Source organism: Oncorhynchus gorbuscha, linkage group LG18 (assembly GCF_021184085.1).
Source record: "Oncorhynchus gorbuscha isolate QuinsamMale2020 ecotype Even-year linkage group LG18, OgorEven_v1.0, whole genome shotgun sequence".
NCBI classification, from domain to species: Eukaryota; Metazoa; Chordata; class Actinopteri; order Salmoniformes; family Salmonidae; genus Oncorhynchus; species Oncorhynchus gorbuscha.
The window spans coordinates 52,504,194-52,529,562 of record NC_060190.1 but is presented as its reverse complement, the minus strand read 5'-3'; the positions used below and the strand labels follow the sequence as shown (position 1 = coordinate 52,529,562).

Genomic DNA, 25,369 nt, shown 5'->3' with positions numbered 1-25,369 from the left:
TCAAAGTTTTAATTGGATTGTGTTCATTATTTTTTCAGGAATATGTGAAAAAGCCTTCCTAATGAAAGTTCATATTGATATGATCACTTTTCATTTAACTGGAGTATTATGTCAAGTTATTTTTACTTTGTAAGAGGAAATTCCTCCATCTGCTAAGGATGGTTTATATTGTTGACTGTTCATTATAATCAATTTATTACCCACATTGGGTGAGATAGCAAAGAATGTTTAAATTCTTTAATTGTGCAACATAATCGTTCTGTTAATGAATTTCAGAAAATATATTCTTGTTGATGACTTAAAAATCTTTAATTGATTTTCTGTATATCCAAGCCTGGTTTTTGTGATGAACTACCAATTTGTGTTGGTTTGTATTACAATTTTTTAATTCTCGTATATTGAGATATCTAACATATGTCTGCTTTGTTTTTAAAGCTGCATTTGTCTATATATATGTCTATGTTTCTTCTATGAATATTTAATATAACCCACACTCTATGATGAGTGCCTGTGTGACTTGAAGCTGTTTTCTCGCAATTGTAGTGATGCTTAATCACAAAGTTTAAGTTCTTAACAATTAAGAAATGTATTCTCTATATCACATATGTCAGAGTCAAGGCCCGCGGGCCACATCCGGCCCGCGAGAAGGTTTTTTACGGCCCCTGGGATGATCTTGATTTATTATTAGAACCGGCCCGCAGACCGCAGCAAGCCGGCAGCCCGCAGATCTTTTACACGCACCAATACTACATTTCCCACAATGCAACGGTGACGCACCGAGCAGTAGGCTGCTTCATTTCAATATTTATTGGCACAGCAGTTGTCAGCATCACAGTAAAATTAACTTTCAGATACCCATCAAAAATGGCAAAACGGAAGGTGGACACTGAGAACCGGGGTTTCAAACAAGGTGGGAGTCGGAGTATTTGTTCACGGAGGTAGCTGGAAAACCTGTGTGTCTTCTGTGTGGAGAAAGTGTGGCGGTACTGAAAGAGTATAATCTGAGACGACATTATGAAACGAAACACGCGGACAAAAACAAGAATATGGACATGGAACAAAGGCTACAAAAGGCAGAGGAATTAAAATGAGGCCTCAAATCTCGACAGGCTCTGTTCAAAAAAGCCAAATCACAAGGCCAGGCTGCTGTCAAGGCCAGTTTTATTTTGGCAGAAGAGATCGCTAAATCAGCCCGGCCATTTACGGAGGGGATTTCATCAAAAACTGCATGATTAAAGTTTGTGACGAAGTTTGCCCAGAAAAAAGGCAACTCTTTTTAAATGTGAGTCTGAGCAGAAACACCATTGCCGAGAGAGTAGACCAGTTGTCCATCAATCTAAAAGAGCAGCTTGTGAAAAAGGGAAAAGATTTCATTGCATATTCCTTGGCTGTGGATGAGAGCACCGACATTTCTGACATTGCCCAGTTGTCAATTTTCATCCGCGGAGTGGACTCCAGCCTAAGCGTGACAGAGGAGTTTTTGGCTTTACGTCCTATGCATGGCACAACTACGGGGCATGATTTGTATGAAGAGGTGTCAAGATGTGTAAATGAGATGGAGCTGCCTTGGGAAAAACTTGTGGGTTTGACAACCGACGGAGCACCTGCGATGTGTGGACACAGGAGCGGACTGGTGGAAAAGATACGGGAAAAGATGCAAGAGGAAAACGCGACAGGTGAGCTGACAGCTTATCATTGTATCATACACCAGGAAGCGTTGTGCGGTAAAGCCTTGAAAATGGAGCATGTAATGAGCATCATCACGCGCACAGTTAACTTTATCAGAGCCAAAGGTTTGAATCACCGCCAGTTCAAGGCATTTCTGACGGAGTTAGAAACGGAGCATGGTGATTTGCCTTATCACACAGAGGTGCGATGGCTAAGCCAGGGAAAGGTGCTTCAAAGATGTTTCGAGCTTCGTGAGGAGATTTGTCTGTTCTTGGACAGCAAAGGGAAAGACACAACACAACTCCAGTTTCAACTGTTCTGCCTTACTATTATTCAACCATGCTGGTCATTTATGAACATTTGAACATCTTGGCCACGTTCTGTTATAATCTCCACCTGGCACAGCCAGAAGAGGACTGGCCACCCCACATATGCTCTCTCTAATTCTCTCTTTCTTTCTCTCTCTCGGAGGACCTGAGCCCTAGGACCGTGCCCCAGGACTACCTGACATGATGGCTCCTTGCTGTCCCCAGTCCATCTGACTGTGCTGCTGCTCCAGTTTCAACTGTTCTGCCTTATTATTATTTGACCATGCTGGTCATTTATGAACATTTGAACATCTTGGTCATGTTCTGTTATAATCTCTACCCGGCACAGCCAGAAGAGGACTGGCCACCCCACATAGCCCGGTTCCTCTCTAGGTTTCTTCCTAGGTTTTGGCCTTTCTAGGGAGTTTTTCCTAGCCACCGTGCTTTTACACCTGCATTGTTTGCTGTTTGGGGTTTTAGGCTGGGTTTCTGTACAGCACTTTGAGATATCAGCTGATGTACGAAGGGCTATATAAATAAATTTGATTTGATTTGATTTGAACTCCGAGACGAAATGTTTCTGTGTGAAATGGCTTTTCTGTGTGACATTACGAGTCATCTGAATGCAATGAACTTGCAGCTGCAGGGTCGGGATCGTGTCATCTCTGATATGTACAGTACAGTGAAGGCATTTAAAACCAAACTGACTCTGTGGGAGACGCAGATGCGGAAAGAAAATTTGAGCCACTTTCCCAGCTGCCAGACCATGAAAGAGAAGCTCTCTACCAGTGCGTTCCCGAGCGCACAGTTGGCTGATAAAATAGGTATGCTTGCCGCTGACTTTCGACGCCGATTTGCTGACTTTGAAGCACAAAAAAAGCAGGTTGGAACTGCTCGGTAACCCATTTGCTGTTGACGTGGAAAGCTCACCACCAAACCTCCAAATGGAGTTGATTGACCTCCAATGCAATGATGCACTGAGGGCAAAATATGCGGCAGTGGGTGCTGCGGAGTTCGCCCGTTTCCTCCCCGACACAATGCCCCAGCTGCGCATCCAGGCTGCTCAAACGTTGTCTATGTTTGGCAGCACATACCTGTGTGAACAACTGTTTTCTTTGATGAACTTGAACAAAACATCACACAGAAGTCGACTTACTGCTGAACACCTCCACTCAATTCTGAGGATTTCCTCAGCTCAGAGCCTTACCCCGAACATTGATGAACTTGTGGAAAAGATGGGACACCACCAAGTATCACCCTCAACCTCAAACAAGTGAACATTACTGTGCAATCACATATTTAGAGTTTTTACTCAGTTCAAGTTTAAAAGTTAAAGTTTAATATTTGTTTTCACTGCATGTTACTTCTCCTTAAACAAAGTGTTGTTTTTGATTAATAGATTTTTGCACTTTATTTTATTTTATTTCAATCCAATTATATTTTTAAAATATTTCAGTTGAGTGGATGATAGAAAATTGCTATTATTGTTTTTTTCTTTGAAGTAAATTTAGCCCACTTTTGCTAAAATAGAAAATATAGGCTACTGATGGTGCCTTGAATACCGGTTTCTTTCATTTAATGTTCATGTTATGGGGATTTTTATATAAAGGAAATTTGTCTTTTGTGTCTGTTGAAAATTAAAGATTACTGACAGAGCCATAAGAAAATATTGCTTTATTTATCTGATCATATTGGAATATATTTGTTAGGTTTTCAGTAGGTTCAATTAGGTTCACTAGACTATATGCGTCATTTAAAAAAAATTTCAATGAACATTCGAACAGTCCGGCCCTCGGCTTGTAGCTAAATTTTTTTATTTGGCCCTCCGTCCATTTGACTTTGACACCCCTGCTCTATATGAAAATAAAAACAATCTTGAAATGTGGCTGATTGTTTGTGGTTTATTAAAATCCTATACTTTGTGTTAAAGTCTGAGTACTGGTCATTTGACACCCTAAAGTCTTAGATCCTAGGAAATAGAGATTCAATGGTTTATGTCATGAATGTAAGATTGTCCAATATGTATTTCATATCCCGTGTGAATGAATTTGGATGAGCGTTAAGAGGTATGAGACATGTATCACTAATACCTCTGAAATTATTATCAATTTAGGATGATCAATTTTTACAATCAAATACAGTAAAGGCTCCTGCGTACTAGGTAGGTTCAGTTTGCTCCTACCATAATTCAGCTCGGCGAAGCGAACATCTGTGGCTCACACTCTCTTAAAAGACCTTTGTTTGAACAACGAGTAAAAAGCGACAATTACTACTCTTTGTCTCTCTTGAAATGCCGAAGCAATCACTATACATTCCCTCAAAATAGTCTAAATTCATTTAAGACCAATCAGGAAATCTATAATTGATTTTGACGTTTTTGCCAAGGTCTTATTCGAGCAATTTGACATTTAATTTAGATGTTTGGTGCAGTACTTCGGAAATGAAAAAATGTGCATGAAAACTAGTCGCCTCTCAAGTGAAAATATATGCATGAAAACTAGTCGCCACTCTAGTGAAAATATGTGCATGAAAACTAGTTGTCTATAGTTGAATGACAACAAACACTATTGAATAATTCAGTCCATAGTTCCGGTTCCAACTAGGACTGTTGACCAATCACTGACGAAAAGGCGTAGACTTCAGCTACCGAACATTGACTTGCTTCAACAAACATTTTATTGGTACGCTAACAGACGAAAAAAACATGCGGAACACCAAAACAAACAGAAACGGCACAAAAATTTAGCAAAATATTTGTGCAAAATGTTGCAACTGGGAAGCATGCGACAGGCTTAATGCCGTGTTGACGTGCTAGTCGCAACTACAAAACGCGGAAATGTATGACTCGCTAATTGGTTGTAGCATAGCCGTGGGAAGTAGTTTGCGGGGGGGGCTGGACTAATCTTTTTTCCAGAGCTGATATATATATCAGGACTATTAAAGGCCCAGTGCACTACTTTTTTTAAATCAATGTTTAAAAAACAGAACAATTATTAATATATATATATTTTTATTCTGAATTTCCTGGGGATTTTTTCAGCACCCCTACTTCCCGTGGCTATGGGTTATAGTTAAACACATGCCGCGTTCGACCAGTAAGCAAGTGGTACGAGTTCCTACTAGCAAGTGAACAACGGCATTAGTGTGACAGAACATTTGTCAACGTTGGTGGTTGTCAGCAAGCACAGAAGAGTGACTTTAGTTTACAAAAGAAGGAGACACAAATATTACTGAAACTCATACAACGCTCCTATTCAAACAGCGGTGGTGCGCACTAATAGCGTTTCAATCGGTGACGTAACTCGCTCTGAGATCTTGAAGTAGTTGTTCCCCTTGGTTGGCGAGGGGACGGACTAAAGTTATACCGTTACACATGCTTTACACATTTTATATTGAAAAATATGTTCTGCATTGTTCCATAGATTACAGGTGTTTTGTATCTTGAGTTGGCTAATATGTTGATGCTAGGTAGATTTTTGGGGTGTCTTGTAAAAATAAAGCTTCTTGATAACCTCGTTTTATCATAGTCAGGTGGGCAGACAGACACGGAGTAGCCTTCTTTGTCTGGGATTGGACTCAACTGCATAGCTAATGGTATGAATAATAAGACACACTTATATTGTTCTTCCATTGAAAGCAAATCATTGAATGGAGAAAGTGTGGGAAACCCAGGAAAACTCACTCACAGAGCCTCTTTGGGACAATAGACTCAGACCCCTACCTACTAGTGTCAAGGGATAGGGAGAGGAATTTTGTTCACATAATTTCCCAAACCAAAGATATTAATAAAAAGTGTCTGGCAAAAAGAACTGCGTGTCATAGTCTTATTTTTAAATATAGCCTTTTGTTAAAGTTCTTATTCTAATAAAAATGTCAATAATAATTTGCCATATGGGAAATACAGGATTTTGAATGAAACTTGTTTATTCTTGTATTGTATTAGTCCAAATATTTGTATTACCACCTCCCTGATTGAAAAACCAACTTTACCACTAAGGGAAAGATGGCCAATGAATTAGCATTTAACAATGCACACTATTGTTTCATGGAATCTCTCAATGGGCAGAGTGTGGGAAAGCTCTGGAGAGCAGAATCACAGTTCAGTGTCATCACCATCATCATCATCAGTCCAACCAGCACCTGACTGTCTGGGGAACACTCAGAGACAGTGAGGAATAGGCACACTTATTGTAACGGCAGATTTCCTCCTCTGAGGAGGTGTAGCAAGGATCAGACCAATAAGCCTCGTGGTAGGTGTCCATGTTTTAATAGGGAAAACTGAACATAAACTAACAACGTGAACTGGCAACGAAACAGTCCCATGTGACACAGACACAGGAAACAATCACCCACAAAATACCCAAAGAACATGGCTGCCTAAATATGCTTCCCAATCAGAGACAACGATAAGCACCTGCCTCTAATTGAGAACCAATCTAGGCAACCATAGACTTACATAAACACCTAGAAAGGAAACAGCCCCATAAACATACAAAACCCCTAGAGAGACAACACATACATCACCCATGTCACACCCTGACCTAACCAAAATAACAAGGAAAAAAAGAACACTAAGGTCAGGGTGTGACAGTGGTCCTTCTGTAGCTCAGTTGGTAGAGCATGGCGCTTGTAAAATAACAATCCCGGACCACCCAACGTAAATGTATGCACACTGTAAGTCAGGATAAAAGCGTGTGACATATATTATTATATTATTATTATTATTATTATATTACTTAAAGAGGGGAATTAAAAAATGATTTGCCTATTTGGTTGAGTATGTTTTTGGAACTATCCTTATGGAAGAAAATCTAATATATAATAATATCATTAGTTTAAGTCCTAATTTGTAATGACATGACATTTTCACTTTAATAAAACCTAGCTATTGCCTAGGAGAAAAAAATCTATATAATCTTAAATGCAATTTAGAAAACTGAAAGAATTACAGACATTGACTTGGACTAACCTGGATGCAGAAAGATAAACATGTTTATATATATATACAGTTGAAGTCGGAAGTTTACATACACTTAGTTTGGAGTCATTAAAACTCATTTTTGGACCACTCCACACATTTCTTGTTAACAAACTGTAGTTTGGCAAGTCAGTTAGGACATCTACTTTGTGCACAACACAAGTCATTTTTCCAACAATTGTTTACAGACAGATTATTTCACTGATTTTATTGTACCTTTATTTAACCAGGCAAGTCAGTTAAGAACAAATTCTTATTTTCAATGACAGCCTAGGAACAGTGGGTTAACTGCCTGTTCAGGGGCAGAACGACAGATTTGTACCTTGTCGGCTCGGGGTTTGAACTTGCAACCTTCCGGTTACTAGTCCAACGCTCTAACCACTAGGCTACCCTGCCACCCCTGTATTACAATTCCAGTGGGTCAGAATTTTACATACACTAAGTTGACTGTGCCTTTAAACAGCTTGGAAAATTCTAGAAAATTATGTCATGGCTTTAGAAGTTTCTGCTATGCTAATTGACATCATTTGAGTCAATTGGAGGTGTAGCTGTGGATGTATTTCAAGGCCTAACTTCAAACTCAGTGCCTCTTTGCTTGACATCTTGGTAAAAATAAAAGAAATCAGCCAAGACCTCAGAAAAAAATGCAGACCTCTACAAGACTAGTTCATCTTTGGGAGCAATTTCCAAACACCTGAAGGTACCACGTTCATCTGTACAAACAATAGTAGGCAAGTATAAACACCATTGGACCACGCAGCTGTCATACCGCTCAGGAAGGAGAAGCGTTCTGTCTCCTAGAGATGAACGTACTCCCGTGCGAAAAGTGCAAATCAATCCCAGAACAACAGCAAAGGACCCTGTGAAGATTGTGGAGGAAACAGGTACAAAAGTATGAATATCCACAGTAAAACAAGTCCTATATCAACATAACCTGAAAGGCCGCTCAGCAAGGAAGAAGCCACTGCTCCAAAATCGCCATAAAAAAGTGAGACTATGGTTTGCAACTGCACATGTGGACAAAGATCGTACTTTTTGGAGAAATGTCCTCTGGTCTGATGAAACAAAAATAGAACTGTTTGGCCATACTGACCATCGTTATGTTTGGAGGAAAAAGGGGGAGGCTTGCAAGCTGAAGAACACCATCCCAACTGTGAAGAACTGGGATCTTTGCTGCCGGAGGGACTGGTGCACTTCACAAAATTGATGGCATCATGAGGATGGACATTTTTGTGGATATATTGAAGCAACATCTCAAGACATCAGTCAGGAAGTTAAAGCTTGGTCACAAATGGGTCTTCCAAATGGACAATGTCCCCAAGCATACTTCCAAAGTTGTAGCAAAATGGCTTAAGGACAACAGAGTCTGGGTATTGAAGTGGCCATCACAGAGCCCTGACCTCAATCCTATAGAAAATTTGTGGGCAGAACTCAAAAAGCGTGTGTGAGCAAAAAGACCTACAAACCTGACTCAGTTACACCAGCTCTGTGAGGAGGAATGGGCCAAAATTCACCCAACTTATTGTGGGAAGCTTGTGGAAAGCTACCCAAAACGTTTGACCCAAGTTAAACAGTTTAAAGGCAATGCTATCAAATACTAATTGAGTGTATGTTAACTTCTGACCCACTGGGAATGTGATGAAAGAAATAAAAGCTGAAATAAATCATTCTCTCTACTATTATTCTGACATTTTACATTCTTAAAATAAAGTGGTGATCCTAACTGACCTAAGACGGGTAATTTTTACTAGGATTAAATGTCAGGAATTGAGAAAAACTGAGTTCAAATGTATTTGGTAAAGGTAGTTACAGTATATATATATATTTGTATATATACCTGTACCTTTAAGAGTATGTTTTGAATCAGCCGGTATAGGAGTTTCCCTCCAGATTCCAGATGGTCTGTGACGTCAGGCTGTGTCTATAGTACAACACAGAGCCAATAGCCGTCACTAATGGTCCACTGAGCAGATTTTGTAGTGCATTGATCACAGCACACTGGACTCACTGTGGGAAACTCAGCTTTCTACTCACACTGACCAGTAGCTCCAAGACAGAGGACACATCTGCTGCATCTGGACTTTTAAAGCTGGAAGTGTATTACCTCCAATCTGAATAATAGGAACAGTATTTCAACATAACCTCTCAAATAGTTATGAGAAATGATTCTGAAGTCACACCAATATTGATCTATGTGTTGCTCATATTGCTATTTTCTCTGTCTTCTATAAGAATGTATCTCATTACGCTGATTATGTTGACTTCATAATAATTTGGAAAAAATGTAGCATGAACAATTATGAATTCATCTCAAAAGTGTTAAAACTTTTTAGGGATGAAGCAAACAATCTAAAATACTATATTTGCACAGAATTTTGAAACAGCACTTATTTTATTAAAATAAACAAATCAAGAGGTCACATTCATAATGTAGTCATCAAATATTTCCTTTATTTAACTAGGCAAGTCAGTTAAGAACAAATTCTTATTTACAATGACAGCCTACCATGGAACAGTAGGTTAATTGCCTCATTCAGGGGCAGAACAACAGATTTTTACCTTGTCAGCTCAGGGAATTGATTCAGCAACCTTTCAGTTACTGGCCCAATGCTCTAACCACTAGTCTACCTGCCAACCCCTATATAAATATGATATGGTAGGCTAGGAATGCTCCAATGAAATGCATTATTGGAGATGATCGTGGACTTCAGGAAACAGCAGAGGGAGCACCCCCCCTATCCACATCGATGGGACCGCAGTGGAGAAGGTGGAAAGCTTCAAGTTCCTTGGCGTACACATCACTGACAAACTGAAATGGTCCACCCACATAGACAGTGTGGTAAAGAACCTCTTCAACCTCAACAGGCTAAAGAAATGTGACTTAATACCGAAAACCTTCACAAACTTTTACAGATGCACAATTGAGAGCATCCTGTCGGGCTGTATCACCACCTGGTACGGAAACTGCACCGCCCACAACCGCAAAGCTTTCCAGAGGGTGGTGCGGTCTGCCCAACGCATTACCAGGGGAAAACTTCCCGCCCTCCTGGACACCTACAGCACCCGATGCCATAGGAAGGCCTAAATGATCATCAAGGACATCAACCACGCGAGCAGGTGTATCAAAGCTGGGACAGAGAGACTGAAAAACAGCTATTGCATCACCCATCCCATATGTATATACTGCATTGTATTCTATACTACACTACTGACTGTTAAAAAGACATCTCCAGCACATCAGAGGCCTATAGACATAGATTAGGAATCACTGGCCACTTTAAGGAAATTAAACACTGGCCACTGTAAGGAAATTAAACACTGGCCACTTGAAGGAAATGAAACACTGGACACTTTAATAGTGTCTCTGTATCTTGCATTACTCATATCATATGTGTAAACTGTACTCTACTATTCTACGGTATCTTAGTCACTTTAATTGTGTGTAAATATTGCATAATCCATCTCATATGTATATACTGTATTCTATACTATGCCACTGTATCTTAGTCCCCAATGCCTCTCTGACATATATGTATATATCCTTAATCCATTCCTTACTTAGATGTACGTGTATTTTGGGTATATTTTGTGAATCTGTTAGATATTACTTGTTAGATATATACTGCACTATCAGAGTTAAAAGCATAAGCATTTCACTACACCCACAATAACATCTGTTAAACACGTGTATGTGACCAATACATTTGATTTGATTAGAAAGCACTGTGCAATTTTATGCAGAATATGTTTGTTAGTCCCAATTCTGTACGTTGTGATGATGAGTGTGTGCTCTGTCTGTGTCATTTATCCCAACGTTAAACAGTAGATCTGGGGGTCACCAGTTTCCCAGATTCCCACAGGGCTCTGTGAGTCACTCTCCATCACCCCCCACATGTTCCCCTGAGACATGACCATTGTCCACCAGCATTAAGAACCCAAGCACCCCCATTGGCTACAGACTGAGAAACTCCAACAAGCCCAGTACCCACACATTCATATGCAGATTTGGGACTATATATAGGAGAGAAGAAGCCAGTAGAAATCAGATGTTTTCTACACAGAGGCCTTTACAGCACAGAGATCCAGCCATGGCACCTACAATCACTTCAGCTATGATCTACTCCAAGAACCACCTGACTCTGACCAACAAGGTAAACTGAGATTACAATTTGCTTTATGACTTGTTTCTTGAAAATAGTTGTCAGAATTTTATCTCACCTCTAATACATTCTAGAATAATATTATTAAAGACTCTCCTTCTTGCAGCTAAGAAAGCCAGTGGTGGAGAAGTTACGCAGAGATCGTATCAACAGCTGCCTTGAGAAGCTCAAGTCTCTCCTGGGTCCAGAGATCCTCAATCAGCAGCCCGACTCCAAGCTGGAGAAAGCAACCATCCTGGAGATGACAGTGAGCTTCCTGAAACGACAGCAACAGTATCAACCATTCAGCTCCTCCTCCTGCTCTGCACCTGACAATCAGGGTTACTCCAGGTGTGTCCAAGAGATTGTGCACTTCCTGTCCAAGAATGAGGTGACGACAGAGTCCCAGAGAAGACTGCTGAGCCACTTCCAGAGCCTGCAGCCATCCTCTGATAAGAACAGGAGGGAGAGTGACCTGCTTCAGTTGAGCACCCCAGCCCAGCACAGCATGAGCAAAGAGAAGGGTCCAGTCAACAGCGCCATCTGGAGGCCCTGGTAGAGTCCTACAGACTGGAGCTTCATTCTCATGCAGGACATTTCCCAGTCCTTATTACAGAGGAGTTCATCCACATTTTCTGCATTTGCAGGAGTTTATGTTCATTTGTAATGACAAAATGCATTGAACAATATCAATATTTGAATCTTCTTCTCTTTATTACAAGAGGATCAATAGCATATTCTGTTTTATATTTAATTTTTATGAAGTGAATATACTGTGTATTGTTTCCTGTGGGAACGTTGTAATCATTTATGAAATAGTGTTCACTGTCTTTCTAGTGGAAAGATTGTGAGTGAACCATGTTCAATCCTATTTGTACTGTTTTGATATCGAAATTGAATATCTTAATGGCAAAACATATCAGACGTCATTACATTTATGTAGACGCTGTTATCCAGAGCGACTTACAGTAGTGATTGCATACATTTTCTTTTTTATACTTGTCCCCCGTGGGAATCGAAACCACAATACTGGCGTTGCAAGCACCATGCTACACCAACTAAGCTACATGGAACATTATCGGTTTACCCTGAAAATTATATCAACATTTTAGACAGAATAATACTTCCTCTCGATGGTGATAGGAGTTAAAACGTGTAGACCTACTGGTTTGTATCGCTATGTGAGTGTATCACATTCCTCGCCTTCTGAGAAGGTATTGTAAAGATTGAAAATATGTTTTCAAAATTAATGTAAATCTTCAAATCAAGTCGATGCGAATAAAAACAATCATCGAAAACAATTCATGTTTGTTTGATTCATTACACTCCGTTGAAATGTGAAATGTCTAAATCTTTCTATTTAAACTGGTTTCCAGATATAGTACAGTAGGCTATGTATATCTACCTAAACGGCTTTCATATTTCATAACAAAAAAAATCATACCATACCAACTGCCAAAATGTCAAAATGTCATTCAAAGGCCTATTTATTTTTCTGCAACAACACGCACACTCATGACACATTGTAGCCTATGTAAGTAAGTGTCAGTGACTTCTAGGCCTTTTAAATGAAGACGACTTGAGACAAAACCAACTCGGTTTAACCTAATGTGTTCTGCAGCTGAACCTGTCTCTCACCACTGAGAGACAAACATGACAGACACAACTCAAAATTTGCCAACTAACTAGGCCTACCTAAGTATTCAAATTGACTGAGTTCAAGAGATGACGAAATTAGGTAGTTTGATGTGCAATTAATTTCAAATTAAAACATTGATAACAGACCAAATAAAATGTAAAAGTAAAAAAAACAAATGCTCCAAGGGGACTTTTTCGTCATTAGTCACGCAGGAAACAAATTCATATGCTGCCTTCTCGTGAGTGATTATTAATTGAACTATGTTAACTTGTCAATTTGCTGGTCAGTAATTACTGCTAATGCAATTAATTATTTAAAGTAGTATTAATAATGCAATACTTAATCATGAATTAGTCATTAATGCCAGTTGTTACTATTAATAAGTACTGATGGAAATGATGTCACCGTTAGTGCTTAACAGATACAGTAGACTGGTTGCGCAAAAAATACGCTTGCTTATCCTACATGTGGTTTCCTGTAGTGCCCTACTTAAAAGTGATGCACATAATACAATATAATTAAGAATCCTATTCTCTACCATTCTCTCCTAGTGCACGTCCCCTGATGGATTAAAGGAATGAACTGGTGTAAAACATATGGAGGACCACCAGTCCCATGCATGTAAATCCATGAGAACAAGTCAAACCTTTGGGGGAAATGGCAAGACCTTCTTTATGTGAAGTACCATAATGATGCTTTGGACTTTTTTGCAGTGTATAAGTTTTCGTGGAAGTACATTCAAATAATCAAAAGATGTACTTCTGAATCTTGTGAGTTTCAATATGCTGGTAAATGAAACCAGTCAAATTCAGTATTCATTTCAGACACTTAATCACCAGTGGTGGAAAAAGCACCCAATTGTCATACTTGAGTAAAAGTAAAGATACCTTAATAGAAAATGACTCAAGTAAATGTGAAAGTCACCAAGTAAAATCCTACTTGAGTAAAAGTCTAAAATTATTTGGTTTTTAAGTATACTTAAGTATCAAACGCAAATGTAATTGCTAAAATATACTTAAGTATCAAAAGTAAAAGTATAAATAATTTCAAATTCCTTATATAAAGAAAACCAGAAAGCATAATTTTCGAATAAAAAAATAATTACAATTATGGACAGCTAGGAGCATGCTCCTGTAACAGTATAATTTTAAACCGTCCCCTCGCCCATACCCGGGCGCGAACCAGGGACTTTCTGCACACATCAACAACAGTCACTCACGAAGCATCGTTACCCATCGCTCCACAAAAACCGCGACTCTTGCAGAGCAAGGGGAAACACTACTTCAAGGTCTCAGAGCAAGTGACGTAACCGATTGAAACGCTATTTAGCGCACACCGCTAACTAAGCTAGCCGTTTCACATCCGTTACACTCCAACACTCAGACATAATTTACAAACAAAGCATGTCTTTAGTGAGTCTGCCAGATCTGAGGCAGTAGGGATGACCAGGGATGTTATCTTGATACATGTGTGAATGAGGCAATTTTCCTGTCCTGCTAAGTATGCAACATTTAAGGAGTACTTTTGGGTGTCAGGGAAAATGTATGGAGTAAAAAGTACATACTTTTCTTTAGGAATGTACTGAAGTAAAAGTAAAAATTGTTAAAAAATATAAATAGTAAATTACAGATACCCCCAAAAAACTACTTAAGTAGTACTTTCAAGTATTTTTTACTTTAGATGATTGCAAATCAAAGATAGGAGGAATAGACAAAGAAAAGTATGTTGGATTTTGTCTGCAGTTTAATTAGCTGACAAAGTTAGAGAACAATATTAATAAGAATATAAATCCTCTTTGGATAAGATAAAGATAAAATAAACATTTACCTTTTGTATCTTCATGCACAACAATGCACTGTTCCTTTACAGAAATAAAGGTATGCGTGTGAATTTATTTTCTACCGTTATTCGAATCAGCGTTTCACCTTGAACCAGATCTCAGGGTATTTAGTTAATCATTTTACAGAAAGAGTAAGGCAGTAAACCTCTGCTTATATAAATACATACAATGCATTTCAAATGATTCTGCAACTTTACATTTCATGTAAAACAACAGAATAGGTTCCAGACCAATCTCTAACAGTCTGGTCCAAATGGGACAACCAGCCAATCACCATGGTGGGAATATTTTCCCAATGTAGATATGGCGCTCTGATATATCCAAGCTGAATTTGCACATGAACAGTATATTGTGCTCTGTTCACCATAGGCTCGGTTCATGCCCGCTCCACAGGTGTGTATATCTCATGCTGCAGTGATCATTTTGTCTCAGACCCTAGTCTCAGCCCAATATGTAACCCCTGACCTATAATCTCCCCATCCATGCATCTCTCTCAGTTCATTGTTCGAAACAGAGTGGTACAATGTCCTCTGGAGTGGGAAAGAGACGCAGCATGTCCCTGGAACATTTGGAATAACTGGTGGGTGACAGCAAGGCCTTCTTCGGAGTGAAAAAAGACACAGTCTTCGCCAACATAGGAGATATAGGGATCCTATTCTGGAGATGTTCTATAATTTCCTCTCCAACAGAGAGAGTTTCCACCTGAAAAACAAGACAAGACAGTCATGAACACCTCTTCTCTCACACACCGTTTCTATTCATTTTAATACCTCATGACCTAAAGTATTTCAGTGTAATTGAACATGATCTTAACTAATATGCTGATCCTACACGTTCATGATGTCCTGAAGAGCGATGTCCATGTAAGCTGGCATTTTCAAATATTGGTCTTGAGTTAGCAACTCGTCAATAAAGTAGAGATGATGGTCTTGGTAGGTCTTGCCCGAGAGTTTGTGTTGTTGTAGCTCCTCTGCTGTGTAGCGTTGCTGCGGGTCTTGGGCCAGCTGATGCTCGGTGAGTCGTTGTTAGTGAGCTCTGCATCTCCACTCTCTATTTATGTGCCTACTTCTACACTGTCTCACACTATGCCGCCAATCTGATGGTGGGACAATATTCAGTGGGAATAATAGCTGATTCCTCACAGGACAGGTGGGATGTTGTTCTTTATGCCAAAGAGGTCGGCCACGTTAGTCGCTGGGAAAGTGTCTGTGCCCATGTGTAATCAGAAATATAATTTCCCCATGTTGAGTAGTGATATAAATCATCATATTGCAAATTTAACAAATATGTTAGGATCACAAGTCTTTCTGTTCATTGCAACACGTAGACGCATCAAACAAAACACAACACACGTCTTTATTTATAATATGGCCATTTTACGGGAGAAAAGTTATGATAAAGACAGTGTGCAGCACATAGGTGCTTGGATTACATGTCTTTAGACTGATAGCCAACCATTAAGTCAAAATCATGACTTTAACCAAGATGCACAGACATACTTCAGTCCAATATTTTGCCACGTGAAGGTTTTGACTACGTAAATAGTCTAAATTATTCCAATATCCTAATGTGTCAATTATATCAAATTTGAACATTTATATATGATAAAATTGAAATACAGTGCCTTGCGAAAGTATTCGGCCCCCTTGAACTTTGCGACCTTTTGCCACATTTCAGGCTTCAAACATAAAGATATAAAACTGTATTTTTTTGTGAAGAATCAACAACAAGTGGGACACAATCATGAAGTGGAACGACATTTATTGGATATTTCAAACTTTTTTAACAAATCAAAAACTGAAAAATTGGGCGTGCAAATTTATTCAGCCCCTTTACTTTCAGTGCAGCAAACTCTCTCCAGAAGTTCAGTGAGGATCTCTGAATGATCCAATGTTGACCTAAATGACTAATGATGATAAATACAATCCACCTGTGTGTAATCAAGTCTCCGTATAAATTCACCTGCACTGTGATAGTGTCAGAGGTCCGTTAAAAGCGCAGAGAGCATCATGAAGAACAAGGAACACACCAGGCAGGTCCGAGATACTGTTGTGAAAAAGTTTAAAGCCGGATTTGGATACAAAAAGATTTCCCAAGCTTTAAACATCCCAAGGAGCACTGTGCAAGCGATAATATTGAAATGGAAGGAGTATCAGACCACTGCAAATCTACCAAGACCTGGCCGTCCCTCTAAACTTTCAGCTCATACAAGGAGAAGACTGATCAGAGATGCAGCCAAGAGGCCCATGATCACTCTGGATGAACTGCAGAGATCTACAGCTGAGGTGAGAGACTCTCCATAGGACAACAATCAGTCGTATATTGCACAAATCTGGCCTTTATGGAAGAGTGGCAAGAAGAAAGCCATTTCTTAAAGATATCCATAAAAAGTGTTGTTTAAAGTTTGCCACAAGCCACCTGGGAGACACACCAAACATGTGGAGGAAGGTGCTCTGGTCAGATGAAACCAAAATTGAACTTTTTTGCAACAATGCAAAACATTATGTTTGGCGTAAAAGCAACACCCTGAACACACCATCCCCACTGTCAAACATGGTGGTGGCAGCATCATGGTTTGGGCCTGCTTTCCTTCAGCAGGGACAGGGAAGATGGTTAAAATTGATGGGAAGATGGATGGAGCCAAATACAGGACCATTCTGGAAGAAAACCTGATGGAGTCTGCAAAAGACCTGAGACTGGGATGGAGATTTGTCTTCCAACAAGACAATGATACAAAACATAAAGCAAAATCTACAATGGAATGGTTAAAAAATAAACATATCCAGGTGTTAGAATGGCCAAGTTAAAGTCCAGACCTGAATCCAATCGAGAATCTGTGGAAAGAACTGAAAACTGCTGTTCACAAATGCTCTCCATCCAACCTCATTGAGCTCGAGCTGTTTTGCAAGGAGGAATGGGGGAAAATTTCAGTCTCTCGATGTGCAAAACTGATAGAGACATACCCCAAGCGACTTACAGCTGTAATCGCAGCAAAAGGTGGTGCTACAAAGTATTAATTTAAGGGGGCTGAATAATTTTGCACGCCCAATTTTTCAGTTTTTGATTTGTTAAAATAGTTTGAAATATCCTATAAATGTCATTCCACTTCCTGATTGTGTCCCACTTGTTGTTGATTCTTCACAAAAAAATACAGTTTTATATCTTTATGTTTGAAGCCTGAAATGTGGGAAAAGGTCGCAAAGTTCAAGGGGGCCGAATACTTTCGCAAGGCACTGTACATATTAATCAGCAAGGTTGTTTGTTATTAAAGAAAAAAACACATTTTGAAAATGTTGTTGTATTTGTACAAATAGAAATGACTGATCTGTTTGTATTTGGAAGAGTCTCTTTCTGAAGTTAATTATAACTGATCCAGATGGTTTGCCCTGTAAGCCACTCTGTGTCCCTGCATGGGAACAGCCAGTGTGTCTTTGTGAGAGCAGACACACTTCTACAGTGTCGCAGGGCTAGCAGGCTGCAAACAGAAGTCGGAGAAGCCGTGTGTCCCTGTGGCTCCCAGCTCCAGAGAGAGGAGAGCGTGTGACTGGGGCATGCTCAGCGTTGTGCAGAGAGCCAGCTGTGCTTTTGAGCTCACAGGAGGGAAGTGTGCTGCCTGGGGCTTCTAGGAAACCTGAGTTCTGAATGGCCTCCAATCTGATCAGTACAATGTCACTGCGTCAAACATCTTTCAGTGAAAGCTACAATATTATGAGTACCAGTATTTTATAATGTGGTGTTTTAATTATTTTTTTGTAAGTTGTGATGCTGAGAGTGTGCTCTGTCAGTGTCATTGATCCCAACATCAGGCAGCAGATCTGGGGGTCACCACTCTGTGAGTCACTCTCCATCACCGTCCACCCCTCCACCTGTTCCCCTGAGATGTGACCATTGTCCCCCAGTAATAAGAACACTGAGCATGTGGAAGCTCCACATTCCTCATTGTCTTCCCAAGCTCACCCATTGGCTACAGACTGTGAGAATCTCAAACAAGCCCAAAACCCAAACATTCATATGCAGATTTGGGACTATATATAGGAGAGATGAAGCCAGTTGAAATCAGATTATCTCTACACAAAGACCTCTACAACACAGAGATCCAGACACGACACCTTAAATCACTTCAGCAATTATCTACTCTAAGGAGCACCTGACTCTGACCAACAAGGTAAATTGAGATTCAAATTCAAGGAATTGAATTTTATTAGATTTTTAAAAATGTGTTTCATTAATGTCATATACCATAATAAGGTTATTAATGACCCTCCTTCTCTTCTTGTAGCTAAGAAAGCCTGTGGTGGAGAAGTTGCGCAGAGATCGTATCAACAGCAGCATCGAGCACCTCAAGTCTCTCCTGGGACCAGAGATCCTCAATTAGCAGTCCAATCCAAGCTGGAGAAAGCTGACATCCTGGACCTGACAGTTTGCTTCCTGAGACAACAGCAATAGTACCAGCCAGTGAACTCCACCTCCTGCTCAGGACCTGTCAATCAGGGTTACTCCACATGTGTCCAAGAGATTGTGCACTTCCTGTCCAAGGATGAGGTAAAGGCACAGTCCCAGAGAAGACTGCTAATCCACTTCCAGAGCCTGCAGCCATTCTCTGATAAGAACCAGAGGGAGAGTGACCTGCCACAGCTGAGCTCCCTAGCCCAGCGCAGCATCATGTGCATCAGCATGATTACTACCTCTGAGGGTTAAGAGCTTGAGGTAGTCACCTCATACAAGTACTTGGGAGTATGGCTAGACAGTACACTGTCCTTCTCTTAGGACATATCAAAGCTGCAGGCTAAAGTTAAATCTAGACTTGGTCTCCTCTATCGTAATCGCTCCACTTTCACCCCAGCTGCCAAACTAAATCTGATTCAGATGACCATCCTACCCATGCTAGATTACGAATACATAATTTATAGATCAGCAGGTAAGGGTGCTCTCGAGCGGTTGGATGTTATTTACCATTCAGACAGATTTGCCACCAATGCTCCTTATAGGACACATCACTGCACTCTATACTCCTCTGTAAACTGGTCATATCTGTATACCCGTCACAAGACCCACAGGTTGATGCTTATTTATAAAACCCTCTTAGGCCTCACTCCCCCTATCTGAGATGTCTATCTCCTGCAGCCCTCATCCTCCACATACAACACCCGTTCTGCCAGTCACATTCTGTTAAAGGTCCCCAAAGCACACACATCCCTGGGTCTCTCCTCTTTTCAGTTTGCTGCAGCTAGTGACTAGAACAAGCTGCAAAAAACACTCAAACTGGACAGTTTTATCTTAGACTCAATCATGGACACTCTTACTGACAGTTGTGGCTGCTTTGCGTGATGTATTGTCTCTACCTTCTTGCCCTTTGTGCTGTTGTCCGTGCCCAATAATGTTTGTATCATGTTTTGTGTTGCTACCATGTTGTCACTCTGGGATTAGCAATATTTGATCTGTTTTAAGATCATACCTTAGTTGTGAAATGTCATCCCTATTATAATTATGTGTATACTTCATATGAAAGGAAACTGTTCTGTCTTAATGTAAAACCTCTAATTTTAAACAATATGTTGTCTTTTATCAAGACAGGGTAATTGTGTATTATATAGCCTACTACTCTCTTAGAGATATGTCCAAGTTCTTGTTGTGATGTTTAATCACTTTATTTCTATTGAAATATTTAACTTAAGGCTTTCAATGATGTCAATCTGAATAAATACAAATTATAAAATAATCTTCTCATTTGTTACTCTATTCTACTCTTGACAAAGACAGCCTTCCATCACTGTTACATTACTGATTTGTGAAATTCCACATGTAGAACCAAAAAAAGCCTACTATGACCCATTACTGTAAACAAGGATATTGAATACAACACTGAATACATATTCAGTTGTACGCCTCTTGGTACTTCATTCAAAATCTACCACGTAAGATAAAAGTTGAGACATTTTTGACACAGAATTATGATATTCATTGTTTGTTGACATGTGAAAATGACTATAGAGATAATTAATCATAAATGTGAATTCCCCAGGAAGCATGACGGTTTTTATATTACTGATGCACCTGTTTTATTTAAATGTATTCTTTTTGGGGGATAATCAGAATGTATTACAATTGCATATCAGTTTTTTTAGTTTGGTTATCAGTGATCCCAGGTGTTTGGCCCAAACTGCAGCTGTCATCTTAGTTCTCTGAAAATGTAGGGCATCTATGCCACTCAAACTCAAAAGCTAATGTTATGTGTAATAAGACACACTTCTATTGTTCCTCCATTGAAAGCACTGAAAGTGTGGGAAACCCAGGAAAACTCACTCACAGAGCCTCTTTGGGACAATAGACTGGGACTTTCAGAGGTTAGGGGGGGGGGTGTCTGGGTCTATGGGGAAATCATTGGATCTATTGCTAATGATCCCATAAATGTTCAGTATTTGGGTCTTGGGTATAGGCAGAAGACACCTACAATAAGGCCTAAGTACATAAGTAATGGCATAAAGCCATTTGTATGTGGAACATGATTGAAATGTGCAATTTTGTTTCTGTACAGTACACAAACACACTCAACTTGAATTGAATCTCTGTAACAGTGAGTCTGTTTCTTACGATCAATATTTAAATAATGACCTTTACCCCCAGGGGCTTGACGGGAACTGTTTGTTTAAAGCCTCCTTACGTTTATCACCACACTGATCAACAAGTCCCTCCTGACCATAGAGGTGCCATCGATCTTCAAAACAGCTGCTGTCACCCCTTTACTGAAGAAAACCAACCTCAACCAGGACATCCTATCCAACTACAGGCCCATCTCCAACCTCCCCTTCCAAATCCTCAGAGATTATAACATCAACTGCTAGGCTAACGATACCCAGGTCTACATTAACAACATCTCTGCCTTAGCAAAACTTAGCAACTGCCTAGAGGGCGTCAGGCCATGGATGAAAGAGAACTTCCTCCAGTTGAACAGTAGCAAGTCTGAGGCTATGCTTATTGGGACACCCAAGCAGGTCACCAGTGCTGGAAACATCTGCCCTACAATCAATGGCCAGGACATCCACCTGTCCTCTGTCATCTCCAACCTAGGAGTCTAGTTTGATCCTTCTCTGTCCTTCGATGCCCACATAAAACAAATATGTAAAACATCATTCCTGGGTTATACCATCACTCTCCCAACCAGATGAAGAGAAACTCATCCACGCCTTCATCTTCTCTCGGATCGACTACAGCAATGTACCATTTGTGGACCTCCTAGCCAAATTACTACAGAGGCGCCAACTTATCCAGAACAGTGCTGCCAGGGTCCTGACCAGGACCAAGAAGTCAGACCACGTCACACCTATCCTGGCCTCCACTGGCTACCGGGAAACTACAGGATCGACTTCAAAAATCTCATGCTTTTATTTAAGGCCCTGAATGGATTGAGCCGCACCTACAACAGTGACCTCATCTCAATCAGTGAGCCAACTTGCAGTCTCCGGTCGAGCCACTTCCTACTGCTTCAAGTCACCAAGATACAACACCGAACTGTAGAGGACAGAGTCTTCTGCTCCCTTGCCCCTCGCCTATGGAATGCTCTCCCTGACCATCTGAGAACCGCTCTCTCACTCAGAACTTTTAAAACCTACTTCTACAGACTGTCTTTTTCATAGTCCTAGTCCCAACCTAAATATAAATTTAGCAACTAGCCCACTGCTATTTTACCTGCATTGATTGTAAATATATGTTGTTTATATTGTATTTTTGGTGAACAATAATATTAACGCAACATGCAACAATTTTAAAGATGTTACTGAGTTACAACATCCTGATCAATTCCTATAAGGAAATCAGTCAATTGGAATAAATCAATGAAGCTCTAATTTATGGATTTCACATGACTGAGAATACAGATATGCATCTGTTGGTCACAGATACCTTTAAAAAAAGGTAGGGGTGTCGATCAGAAACCAGTCCCCATGGTGTGCAGCGTGACACATCTCCATCACATAGAGTTGATCAGGATGTTGATTGTGGCCTGTTGTCCCACTCCTCTTCGATGGCTGTGCGAAGCTACTGAATATTGTCGGGAACTGGAACATGATGTCATACACATCGAACACATACACACATCCCAAACATGCTCAATAGGTCAGGTGAGTATGCAGGCCATGAAATGAACTGGTACATTTTCAGCTTCTAGGAATTGTGTACAGATCCTTGTAACATGGGGTAGTGCATTATAATGCTGAAACATGAGGTGATCGCGGAGGATGAATGGCACGACAATAGGGCTCAGGATCTCATCACGTGATCTCTGTACATTCAATTTGACATTGATAAAATGCGATTGTGTTCATTGTCCATTTGGACACACCTACTCATTCCAAGGTCTTTATTTATTTTTACTATTGTCCACATTGTACAATAATAGCAAATACAAAACTATGAAATAACACATATGGAATCATGTAGTAACCAAAAGTGTTAAACAAATCTAAATGTATTTTATACTTGAGATTCTTCAAAGCAGGCACCATTTGCCTTTTTTAACACTTTTTTGGTTATTACATGATTCCATATGTGTTATTTCATAGTTTTAATGTCTTCACTACTATTATACAATGTAGAAAATAGTACAAATGAAGAAAGAGACCTGAATGAGTAGGTGTTCTAAAATGTTTGACCTGTAGTGTGGGTCAAGGTCTAGTTAAAGTGTATATTTACCTGGATTTTTTCCTTATTGTAGGCTACAACTTTAACCAGTTTTAGTCTTGAGATCTTTGGTTGTTTACTACACTACTCATTCTGTTTAGCACATGCCCTGACATGTGAATCCTAAAGAACTATGCTGAATGGGTGTAGACAAAGAAGAGCTCTCCAGTAGGTGTACCTGTAACGGTTTTCTTCTGGTGAAAGAGAGGTGGACCAAAATGCAGCGTGGTTAGTTTTGTACATCTTTAATAAAGATGAAAATACAAATCTACAAAACAAGAAATGTGAAAAAAACCAACCATCCTATCTGGTGCCACAAAGACAGGAACAATCACCCACAAGAGACCTAAATAATATGGCTGCCTAAATATGGTTCCCAATCAGAGACAACGATAAACACCTGCCTCTGATTGATTGAGAACCACTCTAGGCAACCATAGACTTACCTAGAGTACTACTCTAACCACAATCCCATAACTACAAACAACCCCAGACAAAACAAACCACATAAATCCCCATGTCACACCCTGGCCTAACCAAAATAATAACGAAAACACAGAATACTAAGACCAGGGTGTGACAGTACCAAAACATTCAAGGAACATTTTCTCAAAAGTGGGGTTACAAGTTTATCAACTTCCAAATCAGAGGTGCTTTCCCACTCTTCCTCAACTGTAGTGTAAGATATACCATTTTCTAGCTCTGAGTCTACTTTCATCCAATGTAAAAAAAACTACATTTCAAATGTTCCTACATAGGACCAAATCTAGGTGGTTAGTCACATTTATGAATGTGTTTTTCAATGCTATGGGATATAGATGTTAAAGCCAAATGCAATATTTTATCAAATATTTTGTCAATCTTTTTTTAGGGTACCTAAAGAAGTCCTAGAATTCAAAAAGAAATAGCTAAATGATCCATGGTATGACCATCTTAAAACAATTCCACATGTTAGCATAGTCCCTCCAGAATCTAGATGGTCTGTGACGTCAGGCTCTGTCTATAGTACAACACAGAGCCAATAGCCGTCACTAATTGTCCATTGAGCAGGTTTTGTAGTGCATTGATCACAGCACACAGGAGTCAGTGTGGGAAACTCAGATCAGCTCTCTACTCACACTGACCAGTAGCTCCAAGACCGAGGACACATCTGCTGCTTCTGGACTCCCAATACAGGAAATGTATTCCCTCCCAAAAACGTCATATCCTACTTTGACCTAATATTGTCTAATTGTTCGTTTTTTCGGGTTTAAAAGAGGTGAAATACTGAAATCACAAGGAATTACCAAATGGATATTGTTTAGAAATAAAGTAAAATAATGCAAATCATTCATCAAATCAGATTAACAGCTCATAGTTCAAAATCATGTGAAGTGCCTAAACTTGACCAAAACTGGACTGTATCAAGGAAATAGTAGGTTGTTCTAAAACAATTGAACAATCAAAAGGATTTGGGTAGCACCAAGAATTTTAATCTACAGAATTTGTGTCAGTGTCATTATTTTATAATATGGTGTTTTAATGAATTTTTGTAAATTGTGATGATGAGCATGTGCACTGTCTGTGTCATTGATCCCAACATCAGGCAGCAGATCTGGGAGTCACCACTTTCCCAGACTCACACAGCGCTCTGTGAGTGACTCTCCATCACCCTACACCCCTCCACCTGTTCCCCTGAGATGTGACCATTGTCCCCCAGCAATAAGAACACTGAGCATGTGGCAGCTCCACATTCCTCGTTGTCCTCCCAAGCTCACCCATTGGCTACAGACTGTGAGATTCTCCTACAAGCCCAAGACACACGCATTCATATGCAGATTTGGGACTATATATAGGAGATGAAGCCAGTAGAAATCTGATTATCTCTACACAAAGACCTCTACAACACATAGATCCAGCCACGACACATTCAATCACTTCAGCAATGATCTACTCTAAGGAGCACCTGACTCTGACCAACCAGGTAAAGTGAGATTCAAATTCAAGGAAATTAAGTTCATTAGACTGATTTTTTTATGTGTTTCATTAATGTTATATATCAGAATAAGATTATTAATGACCCTCCTTCTCTTCTTCAGGAAACAGCAGAGGGAACATCCCCCTATCCACATCGATGGGACA

General features: G+C 39.9%; 1 protein-coding gene and 1 pseudogene across 1 annotated transcript; both read left to right on the top strand.

Annotated features, from left to right (window-relative positions):
• Positions 1–10,909: 10,909 nt before the first annotated feature.
• On the top strand, positions 10,910–12,349 carry LOC124004322 (transcription factor HES-5-like). Its single transcript, XM_046313150.1, has 2 exons — positions 10,910–11,105; positions 11,221–12,349. Exons 1-2 carry the CDS (start codon positions 11,001–11,003, stop codon positions 11,650–11,652), a joined length of 537 nt encoding a protein of 178 aa, XP_046169106.1. The 5' UTR covers positions 10,910–11,000; the 3' UTR covers positions 11,653–12,349.
• Positions 12,350–17,948: 5,599 nt separating this feature from the next.
• On the top strand, positions 17,949–19,270 carry LOC124004177 (annotated as a pseudogene).
• Positions 19,271–25,369: the final 6,099 nt, after the last annotated feature.

What these genes read in the sequence shown, in the direction of transcription:
- LOC124004322 (XM_046313150.1), top strand. Translation starts at nt 11,001, where the DNA reads ATGTTTTCTACACAGAGGCCTTTACAGCACAGAGATCCAGCCATGGCA. An exon ending in ACCTGACTCTGACCAACAAG is followed by an intron (nt 11,106 to 11,220) that starts GTAAACTGAGAT and finishes TCCTTCTTGCAG; the next exon opens with CTAAGAAAGCCAGTGGTGGA.